Source organism: Dermacentor andersoni, chromosome 5, assembly GCF_023375885.2.
Source record: "Dermacentor andersoni chromosome 5, qqDerAnde1_hic_scaffold, whole genome shotgun sequence".
Lineage (NCBI taxonomy): Eukaryota > Metazoa > Arthropoda > Arachnida > Ixodida > Ixodidae > Dermacentor > Dermacentor andersoni.
In genome coordinates this window covers 66148399-66174274 of record NC_092818.1, presented here as the reverse complement: position 1 = coordinate 66174274, position 25876 = coordinate 66148399, and the positions used below count along the sequence as shown (strand labels likewise).

The 25876-nt window shown below is 44.9% G+C and overlaps 1 protein-coding gene across 1 annotated transcript; it reads left to right on the top strand.

The window, feature by feature from the left end:
* The first annotated feature begins 351 nt into the window (after positions 1-351).
* ND-19 (NADH dehydrogenase [ubiquinone] 1 alpha subcomplex subunit 8) lies at positions 352-16149 on the top strand. The gene is made up of 3 exons (XM_050178023.3): positions 352-584; positions 6375-6550; positions 15834-16149. The coding sequence occupies exons 1-3, from the start codon at positions 456-458 to the stop codon at positions 16048-16050; spliced, it is 522 nt and encodes a 173-aa protein (XP_050033980.2). The 5' UTR covers positions 352-455; the 3' UTR covers positions 16051-16149.
* Positions 16150-25876: the final 9727 nt, after the last annotated feature.

Sequence of the window (25876 nt, the reverse complement as noted above, 5' to 3'; positions counted from 1 at the left end):
ATGGAGTTGTTTTTGTATGTTTATTATCAAGCTTCTTCAAATAAAGCTTGTAGTTTATTAAAGGCGCTCAACGCCTTTGGCCTACGTTCCTAAACAAACTTTTAATTGAACGCCAAGCGAAAATTTATATGGCGCTGGTGCGCTTGTTTTTAAAACATTACGTAATACTTTTTGCAAACTAAACATTTAATATTTCAACATTGTAAGACGAAATTTTAACTTTTAGTCGTACTGTTTTTATTCAAATGATTATTAATGCAAAAATATAATAGCGGCAGTACAACGCGGCGCTAGTCACCATGCTCGGTGTTATTGGAAACTTCAATGGGGCTGCCATTAGTTGTAACAGCTGCTTAACTGTTCGGTCTAGGTGGTCGGTGAAAGCTCGCTGTGCTCGAGAAAGGGGATTTTGTGATTTCTGTGTCGGCAAGTTCTGCTGCTGTACTATTTTCGGGATGCCTATTACTGATGGATATCAATTTCCAAGTGACGACGAGCTAAATGTTCAAGAAGTCAACATCTCGACGCCCGCACTACGTGCGGGAGCTTATTATTTTGGAAAATATTGCGAAGAGCCAAGCAAGGTAGTATGGATGCAACGGCCGTGTGCATTCTTCAATCACTCAAGTTTTCATAATATTAGGCATTTCACGAAAGCATCTATATAAACCGAATGGTATGTAATGTTGAAGCTTCGCAACTGTCGCCTTGGAATGTACATAAGTTGACTAGATCACCTTGAAGAAGTCGAAACTGCCTAATGTGACCTTCCGCTCTGTAAAGGCCGAAACTGGCACATAGAATTTATCTCAGGCTTTTGTAGGATGGTTCAGCGATGAGTGCGTGTCACCGCATAAGGTGGGGCGCAGCAAAAGCAACGGGGGTTTCGCCTGGACAATGTGGTCGGATTATCTCTTGAATGTCGTCTGCGAATCCAAGACAGTGGTTTCATAAGAGTCGCCGTTAGCAAGCGAAGCGACAGCCTCGCGCTAGGAAACCAAGCATTGGCGCTACTGCTGAAGTAAATTTTGCTCGACACATCTTTCAAAGCCTGCGAACATTATTTATATCGTCTATAACTAATGAAGCTATTTGTTGTGAGCGTACGGCGGTGCCGAGTGCATTGCCACATGTCGCGCCAGCCTACTTGACCACCGGAGTGCACGTTACGGCACTTCCTGCACGCGCTGTCTTTCAGATTGTTTGTTTGATTACGCGCAATCTTTAAATCGCCTTACGCATTAATACAGGGTGCTTCAGCTAACGTGGGAGAAGCATTTAAAAAATCGCTGCCCGAGCACACCGTACAGATGGTTAACCAGCGAGGCTGAATCGTGCGGCCCCTGTGTTTATCACGGGGTTAATACCGACGTTTCATTAAACTAAGGCTTAGTAGGCTGCCGGATCCTCGGTACGCAGTTGCCGCTTGCGCTCGCCTGCACGAGCCTGTTCTTGTGCCCGGGTTGCAGCACCGGCACGGCGTAGACGAGCTCGTTCCCGATTCTGCTCGCGGCTCTGCTGATCGAAAGTTTCCTGCTCCTCAGGAGTACGTGTGACGTGTGTCCTACCCATTTCAGAGCCGGAAGGAACCTGCTGTGCGCGCGCTCGGCTGCGACAGAGAGCAACGACGTCACTACTGGCGCACCCAATCGCGCTCCTCTCTTTCTCCTTTTCCTTTTTTTTTTTCGCGCGGGCGCATGGGGTCCCAGTTAGCTGAAGGACCCTCTATAATTGACTGGCTGGCAGGCACATTTACGTACTGGTCTTCGCCTTTCTCACAGCCTCAAATGCCGTCCACAGTTATCCCGTTATGTTCAAATATTTTTTATTACATGGGAAAACACAGTTAGATTCACCTTGTCTCTTTAAGAAACACGGAACGTATTTATTGTACTCTATTGAAGGTTTGTTGAAAGCTGAGTGGGAATCCAAGCCATAAGTCAAGCCCAATTTAAGTTTTACTTGAGACCAAATTTTGCACAGGAAGAAAGAAGGGCGGGGAGCTAAATTTTGCAGAAACATTTTCAAAGACTAAGCAAAAGGCGAATGCTTCAGATGTGGCATCAGGTAACATGCTGACTTGCACTTACAGTCAATTTGAAGTGTCCTAATGAGAAACTTTAATGAAATGCGAAGTGAAACTAGTTGCGTAAAACTCAAAGGCTCAGAAGATAATGTGTGCAACATCAGGTAGCACCTCATGGAAAAACAACCATTTACTACGACAGCAGTTGAGAGCAGGAAACTGAGTTGGCTGTGCCCATCCATTTCCTTTTGCCATCATCGACATGCCACTGTTAAAATTACATCATCATCAGCCCGCCTCTGTGGTACAGTGTGACGTTGGGTGTGACGGTGACCAAGCGGCGGCAGCGACTAAGAAGTGTGGCCCATACAACAAGGTCACGGGACATAGAGCAGCAGCTCGCAACTTAAACTGGCAGCTACCAGCCGAACTTTTTCTGTAACTGAGCTTGGTCGCTGTTGAGTTCTTTGCTTAAACAGTTGAGGACAAGGATGTAATCTGAACCCACATGGGCATAGCCCAATGGATTAGCAATCCACTACTCACATCTCACTTCACCACGTGGCGAAGATCTGACCAAGTTCTGATTTTAAATGCCTTATGGCACTGTTTCTTCTGCATATATGCAGATTTATATATATCTGTGTGTGTGTGTGTGTGTGTGTGTGTGTGTGTGTGTGTGTGTGTGTGTGTGTGTGTGTGTGTGTGTGTGTGTGTGTGTGAGAGAGAGAGAGAGAGAGAGAGAGAGAGAGAGAGACACGAGCATGAGATTGTGGACGGAGACAAACATGGTCGACCGCACACTGCCTTTATTCTTCGTCTACCTCTTCCTCCACTATTGTGGAGAAAGAGGTTCTATTGTGTGATTCATCATATGCTTCCCCCTCCCTTTAAGAGATCCGTAGCTACAGGGGCCAATGATACCGTCTTACTTCTCACATGAACAGTGCCTCACATGTCAGTCAGGTAGTCCGGTGACGTCCAGCCGAACTCGGGCAGCCGAGGCTGGCTGTTGCATTCCGGATGAATATGCAGTGCGATGAAGGAAGGTTTGGACACATGGAAGCTGTGGGTACTCGGATGTAGTAGGTGTCGGCTTACTCATCGCATCCTGTGGACACCCGGGATCTCTCGCCCGAACATTTGGTGGTCTGAGTAGTGCAGACGAAATCTTAGTTTGTCAGGTATGCCAGGGAAGCGCCCATTTTGTTTTCGTCGTCATGCACAGCATACCCGCAGGAATCCCTGTGGTGGGACCAGTCCAGATAGGTGGTGCTGAAGGTGTACTCGACAATGTTTCTTTCTTGCAAAACGTCGTGTTTGTTGAGTCGGCCTTGGGCTTAGTTGACTTGCACACTGACGTTTTCCTCGTTGCAACTGTTCTTGATGTTGTTGCGACAGTTGTTGATGTAGCATCTCTATTGGAATATGCCTCTGACTGCTTGCGCAAATTGACATGGCGATGAATGGGTAGCTTGTACACCGCTCCTTTTTGTGAGACTTGTCTGGCGGCGAACGCAGTGTGCCAGGCTTCTCAAAAGACTCCTTCAAGACTGCTGCGATGTCATTCGGAATGCACGCTTTTGTCATTTGACAGTGTGCAATGCTGTTCGGTGCATGCGAAGCTTCTGAAGTGGCAGCGGCTTGTTGAGGTGTAGTAAGCAGAAGAAGGCCTGAGAGTCTCTGAGCACCTTAATCTCTATGTGTACATTGCTCCAAATTGTCTTCACCTTGAAACTTACACACGTTGGTGCTGCGACTCGTATTCTGGTTTCGTCTTAGCAGTAAGCAATTTGGCTTCGCTTCACGAAAACAACTGACTGTTGTAGTATTTTCTCGATTCGTGTTGCTGATACAGAAGTTTGTGTCCATGCTGTTTCGAATTCCTGGTGATTGAGTGCTGGAGGATGTCACAGTGGATGCAGCTCGATCATGTTCTCTCAAAGAAAGGTCGTCTGTCTGCGATGCCTTGGCGTCGTGCTCAATCGTGTAAAGCATGCATTACGGCCTAATGTTTATAGAAGAGTCGTGTGACTTGAAAGTGCGTAGTGGCCTATGCATTCGAGACGAGCGATGGAATCCGTCAGAAGCTTCAACGACGACAACAGCACTGCAGCTTGCTGAAGACGTACATAATGTTGACTGATGTGTGGAGGTCAAACCTGGTTGACGTTGGATTTCGAAGGAACGAATAGGCATGCTGATCGTTTAGTGCGCAGTGGCTTTTCTTTTATTGGGGATGTCAAGTTCATGCTAAACCTGCCATTGCACGTCCTCTTCGTGGGAAAATCACGGCAAGGAAAATTCGCCAAGGATCTGCTAAGATGGGGCTTTGTTTCGGAATAATGATGATCGCTACATGGAAACTGTGTGTGACTGTGGCGACCCAGTTGAAATGTCTGCAGCTCGTGGATAATGGAGGCGTCGTAAACTTTAAGTTGGCTGATCATTTTGTCTTTGATTTTGTTCCGTGATTCATCGTTTTCAAATATGCGCGTGAGGTAAAAGTGAAATGCCTCAGTGGTGTCGTAATCATTGAAATTTGCGGCCATATCCCGTTGCGACCATGATGCAGCAAATGCGTGGAACTCGAAGACACGAAAGCAATCTTCCACAGGCCCTTCGTCTGCTGATCCGGTGTACTTGGGTATGTCCAAGGCTTGCAGTGATGCGGTCTTGATGCTGGTTGGTGTCGGTGTTGGAGCCGTGCGCTCTGGTTCACGCCGTGGTGTTGAGTACTTGCATGATGACGTTAGGCCGATGAGGTGGCTGCCAGGTCTTTATCCTGTCGACTTGTGTGATGCGAGCACGAGGTTGCGGATGGAGACAAACATGGTCACCCGAACACTACCTTTATTCATCATCCACCTCTTTCTCCACTATTGCACCGTACCGTACTATTGTGCGGTTTGTCATATATATATATATATATATATATATATATATATATATATATATATATATATATATGTATTTATAACCCACTACTCTCCACTATTGAACAAATTCAGTTGGTAGTTGAGCGCGTGTAGAGTGATCTGTGTTGGCAGTGTTTTTCTTCTCTTGCCATTTTAATTTTTTTAAAGGGCCCTTCCCATATCTGTTTGTCAAACTTGAGAACACACTAGAAGGAGTGTTTAATGAATATATTCCTACGTAAATTTTTGAAGAGCTCATAACAGTAACAGAAATATATGAAAACTCTATGCTTATTATTTTTTCCATTCTACTCTCAATGTGAATGCCCTGCTTGTTGCTCTTTTTGTAGTTCTTTTTTTTTTTTTTCTGTGGTGCATTTATGGTAACCTGTTAAGGCTGCCATCTGACAAGCATTCCTGAAAGCAAGAAAGAATCAGTGGCCGTGTGACCAGGACGTGTTAACAACCGTTGCTTTCCAGTTGACTAGAACAACGGAGAGATGCGCATGTGCATGCACAAGCTTTCACTTAAACGTAACTTGTCAGTAGTTCATCCAATGGCTGGTGTCTTTGAACTGTTGCATGTGTCATTACGCCATATAATATTGTGGCATGATTGAGAGAGCCTCGAAAGCTACAGGAGAGAGTGAACAAACCTTTATGCAAGAGTGCAGGCTCCCTGTTCCCTGAAGTGGAACAACATTTAGCTCACATGGCAGCATTGTTTACAGATTGCAAATGCTTTTTTACCATGTTTCAAAAAGTTTTGCAGTACCCCTTGAAAGGTGTGCTAACATGACATTTCTGACTTCTCTCTCTTTCTTTTTCCTTTTTTTTTTTGCTTTAAATTAAGGTCCTTGACCTCGACACACTAGAAAAACTACTCGCAAGTCTTGTAGCAGCCTAAATAATTTTCTATGATTGTTTTTCCACGAACCACTTCCGGTTTCATTCCTCGGTGATGTATAAGTCATCTTGTTGAAGATGGTCATAGGGTAGCAGAAGATTGCAATCTCTTAGCACTCACTTCAGTTCGTTCTGTCGTCTGCTATGCTGCTACATCGGGACACACGATCAATAGCATAGCAGACAGCCGAGCGAGAACCAGAATGTTGTAATGACCTGCTTCCACGTGATGACCTTCTGCGCCACAACTTATGCAGCTCCCTGGAATGAAGCCAAAAGTGGTTAGTAGAAAAGCTATCATGGTAAATTAATTAGGCCGCTTTGAGGCTTGCGAGTAGTTTTTCTGACGTTTCGAGGCCGAGGACCTTCATTTAAAGCAAAAAAGAAAATGAGAAGTCGAAAATGTCATGTCAGTACTCACTTAAGTGCAGTGAACAAACGTGCCCAAAGATGCGTCTTGTTGAACCAATCGTAGTACACTGACTCCGTGTGTGCTGCATCAATTTTCTTTTTTTTTCCTTTAGGAGTTCATGCTTTGCCGGAAAGAGGAGAGGGACCCACGTAAGTGCCTCGCTGAAGGCAGGCAGGTGACCAAGTGCGCCCTCGAGTTCTTCCGCAAGGCGAAGAAAGCCTGCCGACCGCAGTATGACGACTACGCACACTGCCTCGAGTGGAGCAGCAGTGAGATGCACTACCACCAGTAAGTTCCTCGACAGATGTGTGCCTAAAGGCCGAGTACAGCGAATTTGGGATAAATTGGTGATAAATGAGTAGTGTGTACTGCTGAAGCAGAGCTGCAAGACTGGTAATTGTCTAAATCTACTGCAATATCTTAGTGGCCATGGCGTTTTGCTGCTGAGTTCGATGTTGCTGGTTTGACATCGACCGGATTTTAAAATGGGGTGAAATGTAAAAATGCTCGTTGGTGTGCCTACTACAGTGTGCCTCGCAATCACATCTTTGTTCTAGCATGCAAAACCCCAGAATGCAGTTACAAATTTTTGTAAGTGTGAAGTATTTTTTATTATTAACAGCTGTTATACAGCAACTAAGCAGATGGTGCAAGTACATTGTGGTTAGCAGACGTGGCACAGATCCCAGCTGTGCTTGGCCTCTGAAATGTTGAGCGCGTAATGGACAGTGCCAGATCTAGGAGGCTCTGAGCAGGCGTTTCCAGTGATTTTTCAACATTGCAGGTTCGGCATCATTGCAGAATTCTGCAACATCAATGGTGGTGCTATATTTTGTATGCGATTAGCATTCTTTGGGAACTTCACATGCTTTTAAGGGAACAACCGACAATCTATCTGTCGGGCTGGGTCTCCAACCATTTTCCTGCCAACTTGGATCACTGGGTAGTTCATGGTCTAATGGGTGCAGCATTTGGCTGCTTTGCTGAAGGAGCAGGGTTCATAACTTGGGTCCCTGGGTATGTGCCGCTCTTCATTTAATCTTTTTCATGCTAACTTGTTTATGACTTTGAAGTGGCCCCAACAAAAAAGTTCATTTTCCTGACATTTTGGAACCAACTTTCTTCCTTCTTCAGGAGGGATGACGACGGAGATGTCGAAGCGCAACTTTTAAACTTTCATGGTCTGGTGGGGGAACGGGTGGAAGGGAGAGGTGGAGGAGGGGTTGTTGCGTTCTTGTTGGCTACCTGAGGGTCGTAGGCCGGGCACTGTCTGGGATGGTTCTGTGCTTATCATGAATATAACCTGACGTCAGGTTTCCTTTGTAATGGTTTAGGCTGTCGTCTTTGTTGGTTGGTCTCAGTTGTAAGAATTTTGGTTTCCTTGAAACCCTCAAGTAGCCAAGAAGAATTCAACACTCCCTCCCCCACCAGTCAAGAAAAGCTTAAAGGTTGTGCCTCGACATCTCTTTCATCATCCCCTTTGAAGAAGGAGCTGAGTTCATTCCGAAACAACGGGAAAATAAACCTATTTGTTTAGTTGGAGCCACTTGAAAGTCAGAATTAACCCAACAAGACAGGCACTTCTGTCAAAATATTTAGGTTCAAGTTGTTGAGTCACTGGGCATGTATCACTGGATGTGTGCCGCTCGTCAATCATGACACAATGATCGTGCTATGCTAGCACAGCGTGTTCATTGGGAAGGGCGAGAGGGGAACTCGACTGCATACATGCCTCATACATGAAGCAATTTGTTGATGGCAATACAAGTGTCGCTACATTGCTTCGATCCTATAGTAATCTCATTAACATAGACATTCATCACTGAGATGGGGTTCTGCCCGAATTTTTTTTTTTTTTTTAGTCTCAGTATCAAAACTGTTAATTCTTGCTTTATTTTTGTGATGCATCTACTAATCTAAAATTTTGCACGGAGACTGCTTTGTGTCTTACAATATTTGAAACTGGGCTTGCTATGCGGTGTCAAGTTTTATTGCAGTTGACCTTTAACCCTTTCTGGTCTATAACAATTCCTGCACAAACCGTGATGTCTTGCAGGAAATATCCGACATCAAAAAAAAGAAACAACGAAGCTATTTTCAGAAATGAGAGTGTCAGCACTGCTAATTCATAATTTGTCAACTTAGTGCGATGGATAAATATGGCTCTCCCTGAAATTTCACAAATGTTAATGCATCACATCATGTTAAAGCTAGGTCTCGCACTTTATTTTTGGAGCCTGCTGTCTAATAGAAAACCTGCCTTGGATGTTATAAAAAGAGTCTTTAAATTGACACTAAAAGCAAATATTGTGTCAGCTTGGGTTGACTTCCTCTGTTAAAATTCCATTCCAGGAACCCCGCAGTTCATTTTTCTTTAAGAGAACGCTTACATTAAGAGAATATTGCGTCTGAAGGGTCAACATTCCTTTAGCACGGCTCAAATTCCCCACCACCAGCGATGAGGTGCGACGCTGCATATGCCATCATCACCCTTTACAGCCACCAGTGAGTGAAATAACAGTCGGTGCTATCGTATTTCGTGTAAAATGCAACGGCCCAGCCAGAAACCGAGTGAAGACACAACAGACAGCATCCCAAGGCGTTACATGGATGCGGCAGGTTGCTTGTCGTCCTGAAGTTCGCATGGCAGCCCACCCATTACCGCATGTTTGCGTAACAACATGACAACAACTAGTCTGCCCACTTTGATCTGAAATCACTCTTGCTCCTTGCTCTTCTCCATGACAGCAAGAAATAAATGGTAAAGTGAGCCTTCGCTTCATCTCATTTCACACTGAGTACAAAGCATCTGAGATTGCACAAGTGCGGACAATCTCGGAGGCCAGAGTCATGAAAGTGTTTTGATTTCTAGCTATCAGATGTTGCCACAACATGTACTGCGGGCGGCATGAAATGCGTTTTTACTGGCGATGATGGCATAGTAAAGCTAGATGTGTGGTACCCTCTCTTTAAAACATTGGCTACTCGGCGTGTTCCAGAGTTGAATAGAAGGGGTCAAGTAGCATTTTCTTTAATCTTATAATGCAATACAATGATATCTTTAGTATCAGTGGTTGAGTACTAGTGGCACAATTATAATGAAGAGTTGGGCATCGTCATGCTAATACAGTAGACTCCCTTTAAGATGAACTCAAAGGGACCATGAAAATTTGTTCGTCTCATCAGAAGAATAATTGGCAACATGATCAGGCATATCCATATATCTTACTTAAGTAAATGAAGTAAACTTACAATGGGGAAAAATGACATTAAAAGCATTTATTTGGCTGAACTTAATAGAAAACTGTCTTCAAGTAGTACTCTTGCTTTGTTTCATCCAGTCCACGATGAGCGTTTGTCGCTTTTGTGCAAATCAGTGAGCAGGCACAAACAACGTCATCTCACCTAATGACCTTAAAAATCCTTCTGTGCCTTCGTGCTGCTCGAAAAAGTTCACTAGGGAGTTCAATCAGGCATCTGCTGCCTCGTAGGTCGTTGAGGCAGATTCCGAGCTAGCAAAAGTGTGAAGGAACGTGCTGAGCACGTGGCAAAGCAACACCACCTAGAGGAAAATCTAGGTGACATTGAGTGAGGTGGGGAAAGAGAAATGAAGCAAAGCATCGCGGAGCAGGAAGGTAGGCGGAGGCGCATTGGGTTGACTTTCTCTAGCAGTTGCTACAGGTTTTGATTGCAATACAGACGTACCGGCTTCATCTTGTGATAACATCGTCCTGGCGCGCCATACACTGTGTGTGCGAGTGAAAGCATGTGATGGGGAGCCGACAATGGCGGCCCAATCTCGCGTGCGCAGAGGAAGAAATGTGGGAAGAAGCACGCTGTCTTCCGTCGTGCACATGGCACTGTAGGGGAGGGAGGGCATTGTTGTACTGTGGCCATGCACGGTTGCACGGGCCTTATCTTGAAAGCGATCTGCTTGGGGGGCACAGTCTATGTGGCCTGATGGCTCGTAACCTTGCATGCGCTGTGTTCTCACCACTCAATTTGCTTTGAAGTGATAGACAGCCTGAAAGTCACTTCGCTCACTGCTGCTGGTGGGAAGAATCGCAATGCGCGCCCCCCGGGTGCGGCGCATCGAGGCACCTTAGGCTCCAGGATCAGTAGCAGTGGCAGTCACTCCGAATGTTCGTCTCAACCGAAGAGTATGTCTTGTGGTTCGTCTTAAGCAGATTTCTTTTGCATTGACTCTTTAAAGGAAATTTTTCAAAGACCTCCTATTCTATACTGTAATGGAAAGCCTACCATTCAAAGTGTCTATACTTAATGTGGTTTCTTTCGAAAACAAGCAGTAAATTTCAGAACAGAATTCAGTAGTCTGCACAGCCTCTTTGAATTGTAACGAACACTTGCAACGCTGGTTACTGGACAGAGTGGCAATACCATGCCGGTAAATGTGAGAAACTGGAAGCACACAGGGCCTCTGAAAGAGTGGTTGCTTTGTGTTGAACACTGATGTCCCTACTAGCTATCCTCAGCATATAATCGGTTGCATAAGTAGTAGCTTCTATGCCTTTTTTTTACCGAGTCAGCATTAATCTAGCACATTTCCGACAGGCACAGTATGTGTAGTATGTGTACGTCTCGGTTGACACTACGGCCTTTTGTAAGATTGCAGTAAGCATGCTGCACTGGTGTTAGGTTGAAGGCACAATGCGTTTCCAACATCCTGAAATAGACAGCGGCCTTCATGTCACTCCCACAACATGACTCACACTTTTCTAAGTCATCATTTCAAAATTCTTGAAAGTCTATTGATGAACCCATCTGTTTGCACAAAGGCAGAGCCGCGTTTCAACACAGTATGCTTATTGCTGTTATGGATAACCATGAACTGTGTTTTACGAAGCTTAAAGCAGTTGTCGAGAACCATGGAATCAAATTGGAAGGGGCACTACAACTTATATCAGTAGAGTATTCCTTAAGTTTTTTCTTGAAAAGGAATTGGTTTCTAGTAGTGAAAGTGGATGGCTGGGCCTCCCCTTTCTTCAATTTTGTGCCAAAAGCACAGAGCTGGAACGTCGTTCTGATCTTGAAGATATCTTTTTTTCTTCTTTCTTTATTCGATTTGGGCTGTTTTGGTGCAGGAAGAGTTTGCAAGACTTGTTAGGTTGACCTCGGTGCCTCTAGGAACCAGTGTTAATTCTTTCATAATAAAAAATTAACTAGGCCCCACGTAAATGTCAAAATCAATGACATCTCAGCAATCTGGTGCCGGAACTTTAGAGCATTGGTTCTGCCAATCTTTCATAATGAGCCTATCCTCATAAACAGAGGGGAAAGTTCGCTATTGCGGAAACGTAGTTTGCTAATACAGCTTAACTTAATTATTTTGTTTTCTGTGTTCCTTTAATAGCATAGTGAGAGCCATTCAAGAGCATTTAGCTAATGTAGCCCTCAAATTCACCTTATGTTGTTATGGGGGTAGCACACACAGTCGCGATCAAGAGTTTTGGACCAAGGCACCAGCAAAAAAATTCAAATATATTCAAGCGCAGCTCCACAGCCTGGAGATGGTTTAATACATCGTATTAGTCAAACATGCGCACATATACGTGCACTCCTGATTTCAGCTGGAATGCCCAGGCTGCGAAAAAAAGAGTAAATCACGGCACCTTTGGTCCCCAAACTTTTGGTCATGACTCTACGTACCTGCCAACTCACCTGAATGTTTCGTCAATTTTGCGAATTTGGGCTTCTTTTGTGATTTTACATATACTGCATCAGCTCATATGGAAAATAAATCCTGTTCACAATAATAATTGGATGTGGCCCTGAACCACTTTCTGTTGAAGTGAAGAAGGGCATCTGGAGTGAAAATAGGCTATTTCAGAAATACTTTTTCGCAAAAAGTACTTCAATGCGTTCAGAAGAAGCAGAGTTATTGGCAATCAAACAAGACCTCCGCTGTGCTCCTGTTCCTTCTTCAATGCTTTGCACTGCGAAGGCGACAGCGGAGTGAGGGGTGCCTGCATTGCTTCGCCCTGTAAATGTCATCATGGTGCGCAGTTGAAATTTCATTTTGGTTGTTAACTAAGATGTCATGACTTCTGGTTTTGGTGCCTACAATGCACTAAACATAAGCCAAACGCTGTTGTGCTCAGCAAGGCACAGGGCACTTAGCCAGTGGACTCGTGGCGGCACCCCGCAGTAGCCGCGGTACCTACGCTACATAGCTGACCGCAGCTGCCAATAGCAGCCACGTATAGGGATCCACTTTATTACGAAATAAAGCATCCAGAAGAGAATGAGGTGCAGGCTTCTGTTTAAAAGAAAGTGTTTCAGAGAAAAGTGACTTCGCGATCCGCTTGCGAGCTCCACGCACCGCATACGACAGCAAAATTTGGCTGAGATGTTCACAGCAGCATATGCTACCTGTGGACTATGGTATTTAATTTCACTAAGCCCAAGGGGTGGTTCAGGGCCCCTTTAAAGGGGTTCTGAAGGACCCTTTCTCGAGTTGTTGAGTTCGTGAGATTTTTACGAATTTTAAAGCTCACGGGCTGGCTGGTATGCATGTAGTTAGTATCGTGAGCAATATGAAAAGGCACATAGGCATGCATGTGAAATAGCCTCAAACTCAGCTAGGGTACATACACGGTGGCTGCCATTGAGAACAAAGTGTAAAAGGACGTGCTGTTATGTTCACTGATAGCTTTCCTACCACATTCTGTTTCTGCAGTGGGAACAGCATCATGTCAGCAGCTGACAGACCCAATAAGCCTGCCCACATTCCCGTTTCCACTCACGTTCACATTGTCATTGGCGATGGGCATTGTCACAAGGGCATTGTTTATTGCAAAACTCGAACACATTACCTGCCTTACTAATATGTAAAGGCTAATATTGCAGCCGGCTGATGAGATGCTCTCTCCCCGTGTTCTAGAAATACAGGTGATATGGTGGTGCTAAATTAATAGAAATGAAAGTGGATGAAAAAACAACTTGCCGCAGGTGGGGAACGATACCACAACCTTCGCGTTTTGCTTGCAGTGCAAGGTAGTTTTGTCCCTATGTTGTCCTTGCTGTCAGTGTTTGTTGGCTTCTCATGACATGACTAATAAAAACAGGCCCCTCGGTTAACCCCCTTTCTTCTCGTTTATTACTTAATGAGGGTCTCGAATCTGGCAACATTAATGCCTTCAGGTAGCGTGTGTGGGTTTATTAACCGGTTGCTTTCACCCAAAAACATCACATTCTCGTGACGCCTGCGGCAGAAAGGATGTTCCACATCCACCGCCAAGGTTTGTGAGTGGTGGCACTGGCTAATAGTCCCAGGGTTCTGCTACGAAACATGAATACCCAAGAAAGTGGGTGGGGAGACGTTGCTACAGTAGCTCAATTGGTAGAGCATTGCACGCAAAATGCGAAGGTTGTGGGATCGTTCCTCACCTGTAGCAAGTTGTATTTTCATCCACTTTCATTTCCATTAATTTATCGTTTCTTTATTTCATTTATTAAGCGCAAGTAACTTCCCCTATGTTGTCCTTGGTGTCAGTGTTTGTTGGACCTTTAGAGAGGACGCTCGCTATTGCTTAGGAAATTTGCCTCGTGCAAAGCAGATATTACAGATGTGCTCAAGGATAGGAGGTACGAGATGTATGATGTATTCTACTGGTCCAATTTGTATATCATTGCAATCTTGGGGTCTGCTGTTACAGAACATTAGAAACCTGTTTTGGATTTCATCTGCAATGGTTGGTTTCAGGAATGCGGTATCACAGTTAGGATCTTTGAGATAATCTAAGCTATGTGAATCGTGAGGATTGTCAGCTAAAGTTGTGAAAAATGAATTAAAAGAGTTAGCTAGAGATGGGGGTGGGGGGGGTTCCCGATGTTAATGCACCAACCACTGTTATGTTTGAAACACGATTGTGGTTTGTGCTTGTCCTGCCGAGTATCATGTTAAGGCTCTTCCGAAGAATGTCGCTACATTTTACCACTTCGGTGTTGAAGATTGTGAACGCAATGCTTTTTGGCTTGTCTAAGAACTGCGGTCACTTTGTTTCCAATTTCCTTAAATGTCCACAAGTCGTCCAGCTCTCATGTTTCCCAGAAATGCCTGTAAAGTGCATCTATCCATTTGATCAATTTTAACATGCTTTTGGTAACCCAAGGTTTCCTTGATTTTTTAGAATTAGCCTTTCTGCTTTTGAAGCATTTAGTATAACAAGATTTGAACAGCGTTAGGAAAGTGGAATAGGTGTCATCATGGTCTGCTTGTTCGTAAACTGCTTCCTAATCAGTCTGCAGCAATTCCATTTGAAGTTCCTCAAACGTTAATGGGTTTATATATTGAATTATTACAGACTGTCAGCCTTTAAAAGGTTTATTTTCAACAGTTGATTCAGTAAAATAGAAAATTGGTAAGTGGTTGCTTATTTGTACACCAATAGTCCCTGAGGCAGTATTATGAGCATTCAGATTAGTGACAAAAATGTCTAACAATGTAGCAGAGCCATTTTGTATTTGTGTGGGTGCAGCAATTGGATGAGAGCAGCCATTTGACTCCAGCAGTGTTGCGAACTCACACTGGGTTACTGATTCTTGTAATATGTTAATGTTTATATCGCCACCTAGCACTATTTTTTGTGTATTTTCGTTTGCCCAGCTCAAGGACTCGTCTAAGAATTAAAAAAAAGTCAATGTGTAGCCAGTTTGTGGACGATACAAAATGGAGAAAACATTATTGTTAGAGACAGCGGTTAAGATTTTGAAATCGGTGTTGCTTAAAAGTGTATGGTTGATACAGGTCACCATCAAATAAATCTTTCATCAACACTAGCACACCACCACCTTTCTTTTCAGAGCGGTTCAGTTAATAGGTATGATAGCCGGAAAGACTAAGTATATATCACATTCACTTGGATACCAGGTATCAGTAAGCATGATGACGTCATGTGAAAAACCAAAGCAGGAAATAACGCAGTTCATTCTGTCGGACGACCGTCTTGTGGCCCCTTTAATGTACCAGCCCCTTCCTTTCCACTGTGTTTTCAATGCTGATAGCGCATTGTTCCTAGTTGGGTTTGAGGCAAACCACGGGCAGCAGTGACGGATATGAAGCTTGAGCCCACCTGAGGCTGCTTTGTAGATGTCTTCATCAGCTGATTGACGCATCTGTTCCTCTACTGTCCCACGACAGCAACGTCCACGGTATCTGACCGTGATTGGGAAGTTAGCCATGATGTGTGGCTTAAGTTGCACAATGTGTACAATAGCGTATGATATGGGAGACCCACAGTACATGACCTACTCGTCAGCCACATAGACGGCGCAGTTGTAACAAATGGTTGAGTCCACTAACATCGGCGACTTTGCATAACACCCTGTAGAGACCATCGTAGCAAGATGGGAGCTTCCCAGTGTAACAGATGCCTGTAACAACAATGTGTGACAACAAATGTTTGTGGAAAATTGTTACTGTGGTCAAAATGTAACACCAGTGCTCGGTTTCCAAAGTGGTGGCTGTTTTTTTTTTCAGTCAGCCTTCTCATGTTTCCTTACCATGCTCAGTCTGTGCTCTAATTTAAATGGATTGTTTGTTCCTTTGCAGCTGCCGGAAAACCCAGGCCGCATTGGATGGCTGCATGCTTGACAAGCTGGGCATTCAACGGCCGCACCTTGGGTACTTTGCGATGCCTCGCGTTCACCACACTGAGCGACCAAGGCCGGAAAAGGGTTACCGTGACGACTACCCTGCGACGCCGAAAGTGGAAGACGACTTTCCCAGGCGCCCTGCAAAGCATGGCTTGCGGTCCATCATTTCATAACCGTTGGAGGTACATTGTAGCACACCTGCAATAGATCTTCAACATCGTTGCTGTCGGATAGCTGTAGAAAACATGGACATAAAGCTTCTTCAGGTTGAAGAGGGCTGTGTCTGCTGCTCCTTTATTTAAATGGCAAGATATACATCTTTGGCAGTGTCAGCACTTGCAGGCAGCATTAGGTAGCGTGGACATAAAGCTTTCTCAGGTTGTTATTGCTTGCTAACTTTGGCACGTGCCCACGAGGGGTGATCAGCTGTGGTTCACTATGTAAGCAGACTGGAATGGCATCATCCTTCCTTCGACGTCATGGTATTAGTAGTACAATTTATGAAAGGTAAGAATAGTCATCCACCCCAGTGTAGCATGAAGCTGCAAAGGAGACTCACACTAGTTTGTCAGAAAAATTTGCATATTCAAAAAAAGTTTGTCCCCGCCAGGGAATTGAACGAGGGACCAATGCAAATTAGTTTCCTTTGTCACTTTGCGTTACAATGAGGTGGATGGCTAGTATTTTTCTGTTTTATGAACCTTCCTCCAACTTGTAGGATTCTGCAGAATTGATTTGCCATATTGTGTACCAATAAGATAACTGAAAAGTGAATGGGCTGATTTACAGTGGAGTCGTAAAAGAAAGGTGCAAAGAAATATCTGTGCTAGGAATGCTGAGGAGAAATGTGTTTGCTAAGTCCCCTTGCTCTCTCTTTCTCTCCCCCCTCCCCCCCTTCCACCTCTGATACGACCATTCCACCATTTTTAATTCCAAGTTCACCGGTTTTGCATTTTGGATACATTAACAAAACTAACACAAGCCAGCGACGCATCCTAATCGCCAGACTTCGCCAGGACAAAAAAATGTGCACATCACCACTGTCAAAATGCGCGTGAAAGATGCACCGGCCATTTAAATCTGCATTAGCCAACAAGAGCGGTTCCCGTGTTTGTGTGGCAGCAGTAACTAATCACAACACTACTTTATTTATTTTCTTTTCTCGTTTTTTTTTTTTTTTTCCTTTTTCGTTCACTTCATTTGCTGTTATTTGTGCATGGCGAAATGCAGCACTGTGGCTATCTCAAGCTCGGATCTCTCCTATTTACGATGGTTCCAAAATGGCAGCAGTGTTTTAACAGAAAGTTGCACACTTTGGTGTGCGATGGCATCTCCCGATGCCCGATTTTCTGCGCCATTTTTGTTAACAGCGCGCTAGAAAAGTGCAACTTTCTCAACTTCCATGCCACTTTTCTTTTGAACATCTCCGCACGTGATAAGTGACACTCAAGCATCGTGAAAAAAAAAATCTTAAATTTTGACCCGTCACTCAGAACGGTTGGCAGTAAACCGGGGTGGTGGATCGCATTTCTGCTGCCGCCCAACCATGGCGAGAATATTGAGACTGAATAAGCTCATGTCAAAATAATTCTGTCTTCCAGTAGGTGCTCACAGATGCGAAAATCGCAGCTGTCATGGTTGGTGCATGTGAAACAGCAATCCTAGGCTCACATTTGCAGAAATAACACCTGTGAAAAATGTAGTGCGAAATTGCTGCGTGCGAATCGTTCTACCCTACCTTCAACACTGCGGCCTATTCCATGGAACCCATGCAGTACAATCAAAACTTTGGCACTTGTTGCATGCCAATTTAATTCACATGCTGACGCAGGCAAGTAGAAACACATCCTAAAATTATATTCACACTACATTGAGAAGTAAATTCAAGCTGTTAAACTGGGAAGGACTGGGTGTGTGGATTAAAGGGCAAAAGCAACGAAATTTTGAGCCACCTAAGAATCGTAGATACAGAATAGCCTCTTTGCAAAATTTGTTACTTGTAGAGTGAGTGGATGTGTATCTAAATGCTCGCTGAAGTAGGCATTGTTGATATTGAAATTGAAAAAATGCCACCATTACCGCTCCCCAGAAGCGACGCACAGCTCCAATTCCACGAATCCTTGGCATGACCTCCGAGATGAGGCACCACCTGTGACTGAGCGTGGCACACTGACAAATCTCGGAGGTGACATGCTGGGACTTGCATCATACCTGCTAACCATCAGTTTCACGCCATGTCGACGATATGCTCATGTCGGCGTTGTAAAGCAAAGCCAGCAACACTTTCGCGTCCACTCTGCCCCTACGGCTGATAGCATAGACACGAGTAGGATGATGCTAGCATGAAAAGTGTCGGCAGTGCGGAGCAAATGTTTTATCTGTCTCTCACTTCCGCATGTCTCTGAAACTTGGAGTTTGTGCAACCTCCAGCACTAAACGAACAGGAAGACGGCATGCATGATGCTGCGCCATTTCAGCACGCCCATTCTTTGCACATCTGGCAGATGACCTCCAAAAGAGGGCGCACGGGCTGCATATGCACTCGGCTGCTCTGACATTCGTGTGCAGCCATGGCCATGCTAGAGAAGTAGATGGATGACACGCGTTCCCTTCCCTCCCTCCCTCGCGCTCGCTTGATTGCATTACCCCGAACTCGCTCTGCTCACCCATTTCTCCTTGCTCGTATGGGAGCCAAACCACCACCCTTCTTGGTGCACCCTCGCACACTTTCACTCGCACCCAAAGCCTACAGCATGTGGGGGAACAAGAGGATCTTCTTGCACTTGGACATGTCGCTGCTTCACTTCAGCGATCGCCTTTGGTCGCTTGGTGTGCAATTTGAGAGGTGCCTTCAGAAGCAGCCACTTGTAATTCAACCGTATGACCATTGTATCCACGGAAGTTTTTATTTAATGTCCTGGTATTTCTTTGCAGCGGCAGCGAAATTTCATTATATTGAAATCGTGTATTTTTAGCACTAGGATGTGAACATCATTTTATATATTATTTGTGGAAATGGCTGTTCATTATTCGAAAACTTCTATATTCGATTCCATCTGCTTCTGGCCCTATTCGATTCTGTCTCAAAGACTACTATTTGCACACCCCTAGTAATTGAATAACTGCTACGAATAAATTGTCATGAATGAATTGAATAAGTTGTCATGAATGTTTTACGAACCAACTATAATGTTGGATGGACAGATAGCACTGGTGTGATGGTGGCATGGAAGAGAATGCTCCACCATTAGACCATTATCTCGAAACTAGGAGTATTAACGAGCCAGGTACAGTTGAGCCCAATCATGATAGTCCCACTTAGTCCCACGAACACTCGCTTCGTGTGGAAAGAAAACAGTGCGAGCGTCAAAATATGTTTTGCTGTAATGCCACCTCGTTGCATGTGCAAATAATGTCCTTAAAGGGATAAAGGGACCCTGAAACGATTTTGATGATGTTGTGCAAACATATTGAGCCATTAAGGTAGGTCCTCCCAATTATTAATTGACACTTCTAAGTGCTCCACAGAAAGCATAAACGAGAATAAAGGGTTGACAGAGGGGCCCGGTTTTTATTAATGATATCATAACAAGCCAACAAACACTGAAACCAAGGACAACATAGGGGAAATCACTTGTGGTTAATAAATGAAATAAAAAAACGATAAATTAATGGAAATTAAGGTGGATGAAAATACAACTTGCCACAGGTGGGAACCGAACCCACAACCTTCGCATTTCGCGTGCGATGCTCTACCAATTGAGCTACCGCGGCACCGTTTCCCCATCCACTTTCTTGGGTATATATGTGTCCTCATAGAACCCTGGGAGTGTTAGCCAGCGCCACCACTCACAGACCTTGGCGGCAGATGTGGAACGTCCTTTTTGCCACAGGCATCCCGAAAACGTGATCTTTTCGGGTGAAGGCAACTGGTCAATAAACCCACACATGCTACCTGAAGGCATCAGTGTTGCTTGATTCGAGACCCTCTTTATGGAATAAACGAGAAGAAAGGGGGTTAACCGAGGGGCCCGATTTTTATTAGTCATATCATAAGAAGCCAACAAACACTGACACCAAGGACAACGTAGGGGAAATTACTTGTGGTTAATAAATAAAATAAAAAATGATAAATTAATGGAAATTAAAGTGGTTGAAGAAACAACTTGCCGCAGGTGGGAACCAAACGCACAACATTCGCATTTCGCGTGTGATGCTCTACCAATTGAGCTACCGCGGCGCCGTTTCCCCATACACTTTCTTGGGTATATACGAGTCCTCGTAGAACCCTGGGAGTGTTAGCCAGCGCCACCACTCACAGACCTTGGCGGCGGACATGGAACGTCCTTTTCGCCGCAGGCGTCACGAGAACGTGATCTTTTTGGGTGAAGGCAACTGGCCGGATTCGCGACCCTCGTTATTAGAATGAGGGTCTCGAATCCGGCAACATTGATGCCTTCAGGTAGCATGTGTGGGTTTATTGACCAGTTGCCTTCACCCAAAAAGACGTTCTCGTGACGCCTGTGGTAAAAAGGATGCTCCACGTCCGCCGCCAAGATCTGGGAGTGGTGGCGCTGGCTAACACTCCCAGGGTTCTACTAGGACACATATATACCCAAGAAAGTGGATGGGGAAACGGCGCTGCGGTAGCTCAATTGGTAGAGCATCGCACGCGAAATGCGAAGGTTGTGGGTTTGGTTCCCACCTACGGCAAGTTGTTTTTTTATCCACTTTAATTTCCATTAATTTATCCTTTCTTTATTTTATTTATTAACCACAAGTAATTTCCCCTATGTTGTCTTTGGTGTCAGTGTTTGTTGGCTTCTTATGATACCACGGAAAGCATGTAATTTACCATAAGGTTTTAAAAGTGTACTTCGCTACCGATCGCAGCACACCAATCTCTTAAGTTTTCAGCCACCCCTGATCAAGTGACGCAAGGTAACCATATGATGCCACTACAGCGAGCTATCTGATTGGCTGTCCAGGGCACATCATCAATGATTTTTCAACTTTATGGAGAACTAATGTTGTTTGTAATGCGAGGGCGAATCAGAAAGTCTTTGCCCCTATATTTTATTAGCCAAAGTAAGGTACCTACAGGTAATTACAAATATACATACTATTCTACATACCTTACACTATTTTTCCACATAGTGCCCACACTGGGGTCGGACATTTGTCCCATCACAAATGTCATCAGGCAGCGACACAGGTGGCCTCCCTGAACGCTCATTGTCATGGAAGTCTTCACGGCCTTTTGCGAACTCGAAACACCGCCACCTCACACTTTTCAAGACGAGACACCATTCCCCATACGTGTGCTGCATTTCCCTGTGGATTTCGATGGGGGTTCTTCCCTTACTCCCTAGAATATTAATCCCACTTTGTTGTTTATATGCTATGGACATGTGAAGCACAACCACCATCTTCAACAACTGACAGCAGAGCTAATGGCAGCTAAAGCCAGGCCGATCCATGAAAGGTCCACCGCTGGGAATGAATATGTTGACTTTGCATTTACAGCCGTAACTTGGCTAAAAAAAATAGGGGCAACGACTCTCTGATTGGCCCTAGTAGTTGGAATGTTAGTTCATTTGTGTCTATAAAAAAAATAAGATAATAGAAAGAGAAGCAGCAAGGACATTTTATCACTACACTCAAGCACTTCCAGCACACAGCAATTGTCATCTGCTTGTGTTGCAACATGCTCCCTGTTGATGCGAGCTGCATGGTCTGTGTTGGTCTCCATATGGCTTTTCGCGACCACGATGGTTCATGGGCTGCAAACGTGGTGATCGGCGACAAGTCAAGCTGCAACATTGTGCCCCTCTTTAAGCAAACGTGCAAGCGGAGTGGCTGCAGCACTGGTTGTCGATATCCAATCGGCACCAGCATCTACACGTTTGCGGCCATCACTTGACGCCGAATGATTACTACCACAATAGTGTTTCGTGTGTTCGGTATTCGGGTAAACGCAAATGGACTGGGCCTGGGTGTTTTACAGAATGTGAATGGCCTGCACGGTGCAGCCACCTGGTGGCACAGAGCTCAACCAAACAGAAAACTAATATAGCAGTAACGAAGTGTATTCTACTTTGCTGCTGGTATAACTTTTTGGCAACTGTGTAATCATGAACACATTGTTTTTCTAAATGTTTAAAGTGTTTTATGCTTGGTTACAGCAACATTAGCTCTTTGTTTGGCAGGTTAATTAACATCTGCTGCCGGGCTAGTTGGTACATAGCTTTTAGAAATGGTTTAGGCGCAAAAAGTAGGACGCGAACAACATAATAAGGAACACGGACAGACGCACCCTCGCAACTGGTTTTTGTCCCCCCCCCCCCCCGATGCTTCACTTATATACCCTCAGGCATGCAAACAAGAGCATACACGGGTGAGATCACACGAGATACAAACCAAACCTAATCATATCCTATCAACCAGGAACCTAAACTCATTCTCGGGAAGACACAATGACGGAACGCTAATACATTGGTCACCAAACTTTGATATACATCGCCTCTGCTAGTTCCCATGAAACCGTATCCTTACTTTTTCGTAATATGCATGTGCTTTCAAGCAAAGGTTTACAAGTGCACACTCTGCAGTGATACGGCAAATGCGAGCCAGTCGCATTCTTGATTGATAGAGCTCGCTCTCGCAGGTGGTCATTGATACAATGCCCAGTCTGGCTCAGAGCGGCAAGCCCAGAGCGGCAAGAAGCACATTAAAAAACGGCATGGCATATGGTCATATGTTTGTGTTATGAATTACTGCACTGGATTACGAAAACGAAGCAGCGGGAAATCGCACGCTGAAAAGACCGACAAACATACTGTAGTGCAACGCAACTTGAGAAGTAATATTGAAACGTCCAAGAACTTCCAAGAAAAAAAAAATTGAACCGCCGCGACGGCACATCACAGTCGCCGTAGGCGTTGAAGTCTCTATAACAAAATTATTTTGGAACAGATCTGATAGTGTCCATGTAACAATGGCTGCTTGTGTACTGTCAGATGCTTGTATTCTGCGGCCTAAAACTTGCGGCACGGTGCGAAAACGCGCACGCAGCGAAAACGAAACATTGTGCGCGAACACGCATGCAGACGCGCAGTCGGTCGCTGCGAACCCGTGCCATCGCTGCAATGAGGCTTCATTCTGTTATGCTCCATTTGATTATACAGGCAACCGACTATAAGAACATATTTCACATAGTTTGGTCTCAGCGTTTGCCTACCTTTCACGCAAGAGGTCGGTTCGGGAGACTCCGTTGCCGCGACCGCGCGCAGTGACGTTCACTGTTCGTATTCGGTAAAGAGATATCGTCTGTAAACGATTCTGTGATTTAAGTTTGCCCAAAATTATTATTTCGACAGTAAAAAACTTCCCTCTTTTAAGAGTACTTGCATAAATGTCCAGGTGGGCTGCCGCGTGGTCTTCTTATGGAGCACTGTGAGCCAAACCTGTGCGCCGCGTGATCCCTCGTACTACGCAAGGGAGGCGCTTCCGATAGATGGCGACTCCGTAACTCCTCGCCCCAACTACTGTTTAGCACAACTTACATATATGTCATTATATAATTATGACAAAAAAGGAAGGAAAGCAGCCTTCAGTCTGTCCTGATGTCACGTACGGCGTGCCGCTCCATCAAAAAAGTTGGCTGTGCTCACGGCCACAAAGGTGCAAAAAGAAAATTCCAGCAGAACCCATCTCACTATATGAATGTTGACGCTAATGCGATTAGCAGTAAACCAATGTAGCGACACACCGTATTGCCACCGCCGATACGTGCCTTGTATCAGGCATGCGTGCAGCGATTCTTCTCTCTGACGCATTTCTCTTAAGTGTCCCTGTATATGCTCCTAAAGGGAGCATAGTCGTGCTGCATACCGTTTCCTCCACTCATGACATGGCATACTTAACATGAATGACATGTCAGGACCTACATAAAACATGGCATGAAAGACACGTCCTGAAATGCATGCATAAAACAAATGACGTACCATGTCATGTCATGACCAAAGGGACTTGCAGCATGCCGTGATGAATGCGATTTCATTACATGCACGAGCACATACCCAGTAGCCCAAGCTAGCAATCCACGACTGATATGAATGACGTCACATAAATAATGTGATAAAAAAACCATGTAATGTATTCATATCATCGTTTATGCATGTCATGAAAGGCATGTCCTGTCATTCATTCATAATATACATGTTTTGTCATGAATGCACGTCATACACATCCTGATATGATACGGTTAAAGTAAGACCACGATGGCATCGTGACAGCTTAAGAGTAGATTTTGCCTTCATGTTTGAACGCAGCGCTACCGACACAGGACACTGAGAATGGGAAATACATGGCGCTTTGAACTCATGTCATGCATTATGCATATAGTGATGAACTCCAGTTAAACGTGATTTAGGTAAAACAACCACTACAGCATCACGTCTGTGTTAGAGAATAGACTCAATGTGCCTAAGGCAGGCAAAAAAATTCTTCGCATTAACGTACGTACCATGACGACAGAAGCATATAGATGGGTATACGGAAAACACGGGAAAGACGGAAGATGGGGTGGGGGAAATTCAAGACGATGAGCAAAACGAGAACACGGAAAGTCAAAGCAGGAGCCAATGTTTCGACAAGTGGACTTGTCTTCTTCAAGGCAACATTTTCCTCGCCACAGTATATATAGGTGAGGTTCTTCTAAAGGGGAGAGTGCGTAAGGCGGGTGGGTGCGGCAACGAGCGAAGGCACGGAGGAAGGAAACTAAGGAGAGGCCCTGACGTCACTCTTTGTGAAGCTAAAGTGAAGCCGGAAGTTGGCGTTGCTCATGGCGTTGCTCCGCTTATCGGGCCAGCTCTCCTCTCTTGCTTACATTTCTCGCGAAACCACGCCGCGCTGCGCGCAACCGTGCTGCCCGCACCCGCGCGCTCCGCAGCAATACTAAGCAATCGTTAGCACGTTAGCATGATTCCGCGAAAGAGGGCAACATTTCCCGCGGATATTCCTTCGTCCGTAGCCATTGCCGTGGCGCAGTACATTGCGTACAGCGTTGCATGCGCGTTCATTTCACGAACTTTAGTTCCTCCTGTCCCACCTGGCCACAGCAACATGCGGTAGAGCACGGTCCAGATAACGCAGCGCAACAAATCACGGAGACCAACGCAAACCTGCCCGCACGGCGCCTTTGCCACGGTACGAAACCTACGGAGCAACACGTGTGAGCGCACAGAACATGTGGCACAGAACAATAACAAAGCCGCCATTGTGGCCCGAAATGCGGGGCCACTACAGCAAAGAAATAAAAAAAGCAGCAAAACAAAGGAGAACCTACTACGTCATTTCCTCCACACTTTTCTCCTAGCGCGCGGAGGGGGTAGGGCCTCTCCTCAGTTTCCTTCCTCCATGAGCGAAGGTGTGTTAGCGTGTCGAATTGAGAATAAAGAAGTGCTGTGCACAACCCACGAAACACAGAACCTCTTAAAAACTTCTTGAAACGGCTACAAACGGCTATAGACGTCTTGGTCTATGATAAGACTGAAAATAGAATTTCTTCTAAACATAACCTCAGCACTTGGAATATGCTAGTATATATTCTATCTGCGACAAAACCCACTACTGGTGTCACTAGAGTCTGTTTTGGTAAACGCATTCAGAATGTCTAACTCAAGAACTTTTCTAGATCTTTTTGTCTAAAAGTGCATAAAATGCCAAACGGCGTGTTAAAAGTGCGGTTACCGTTGGCCGTCGGCGTTAGCGAATAAAAGACGCCACAGACAAATCGAACTCGTTGGAAGCAACATAAGTTAATTGGCTTTGATATTAAATAATTTCACACCAGAACTTCAACAATCAAGGGCGTGTTATTGTTTTCCATACGGGGCGCGCACACGACGCCTGGAAGCCATTCTATGCTCGCGCAGCAGGTATACTACAGTGGCACTGTAGGTATGGGCGTCTTGCGCTGGAGGTTGAGGTATAGTA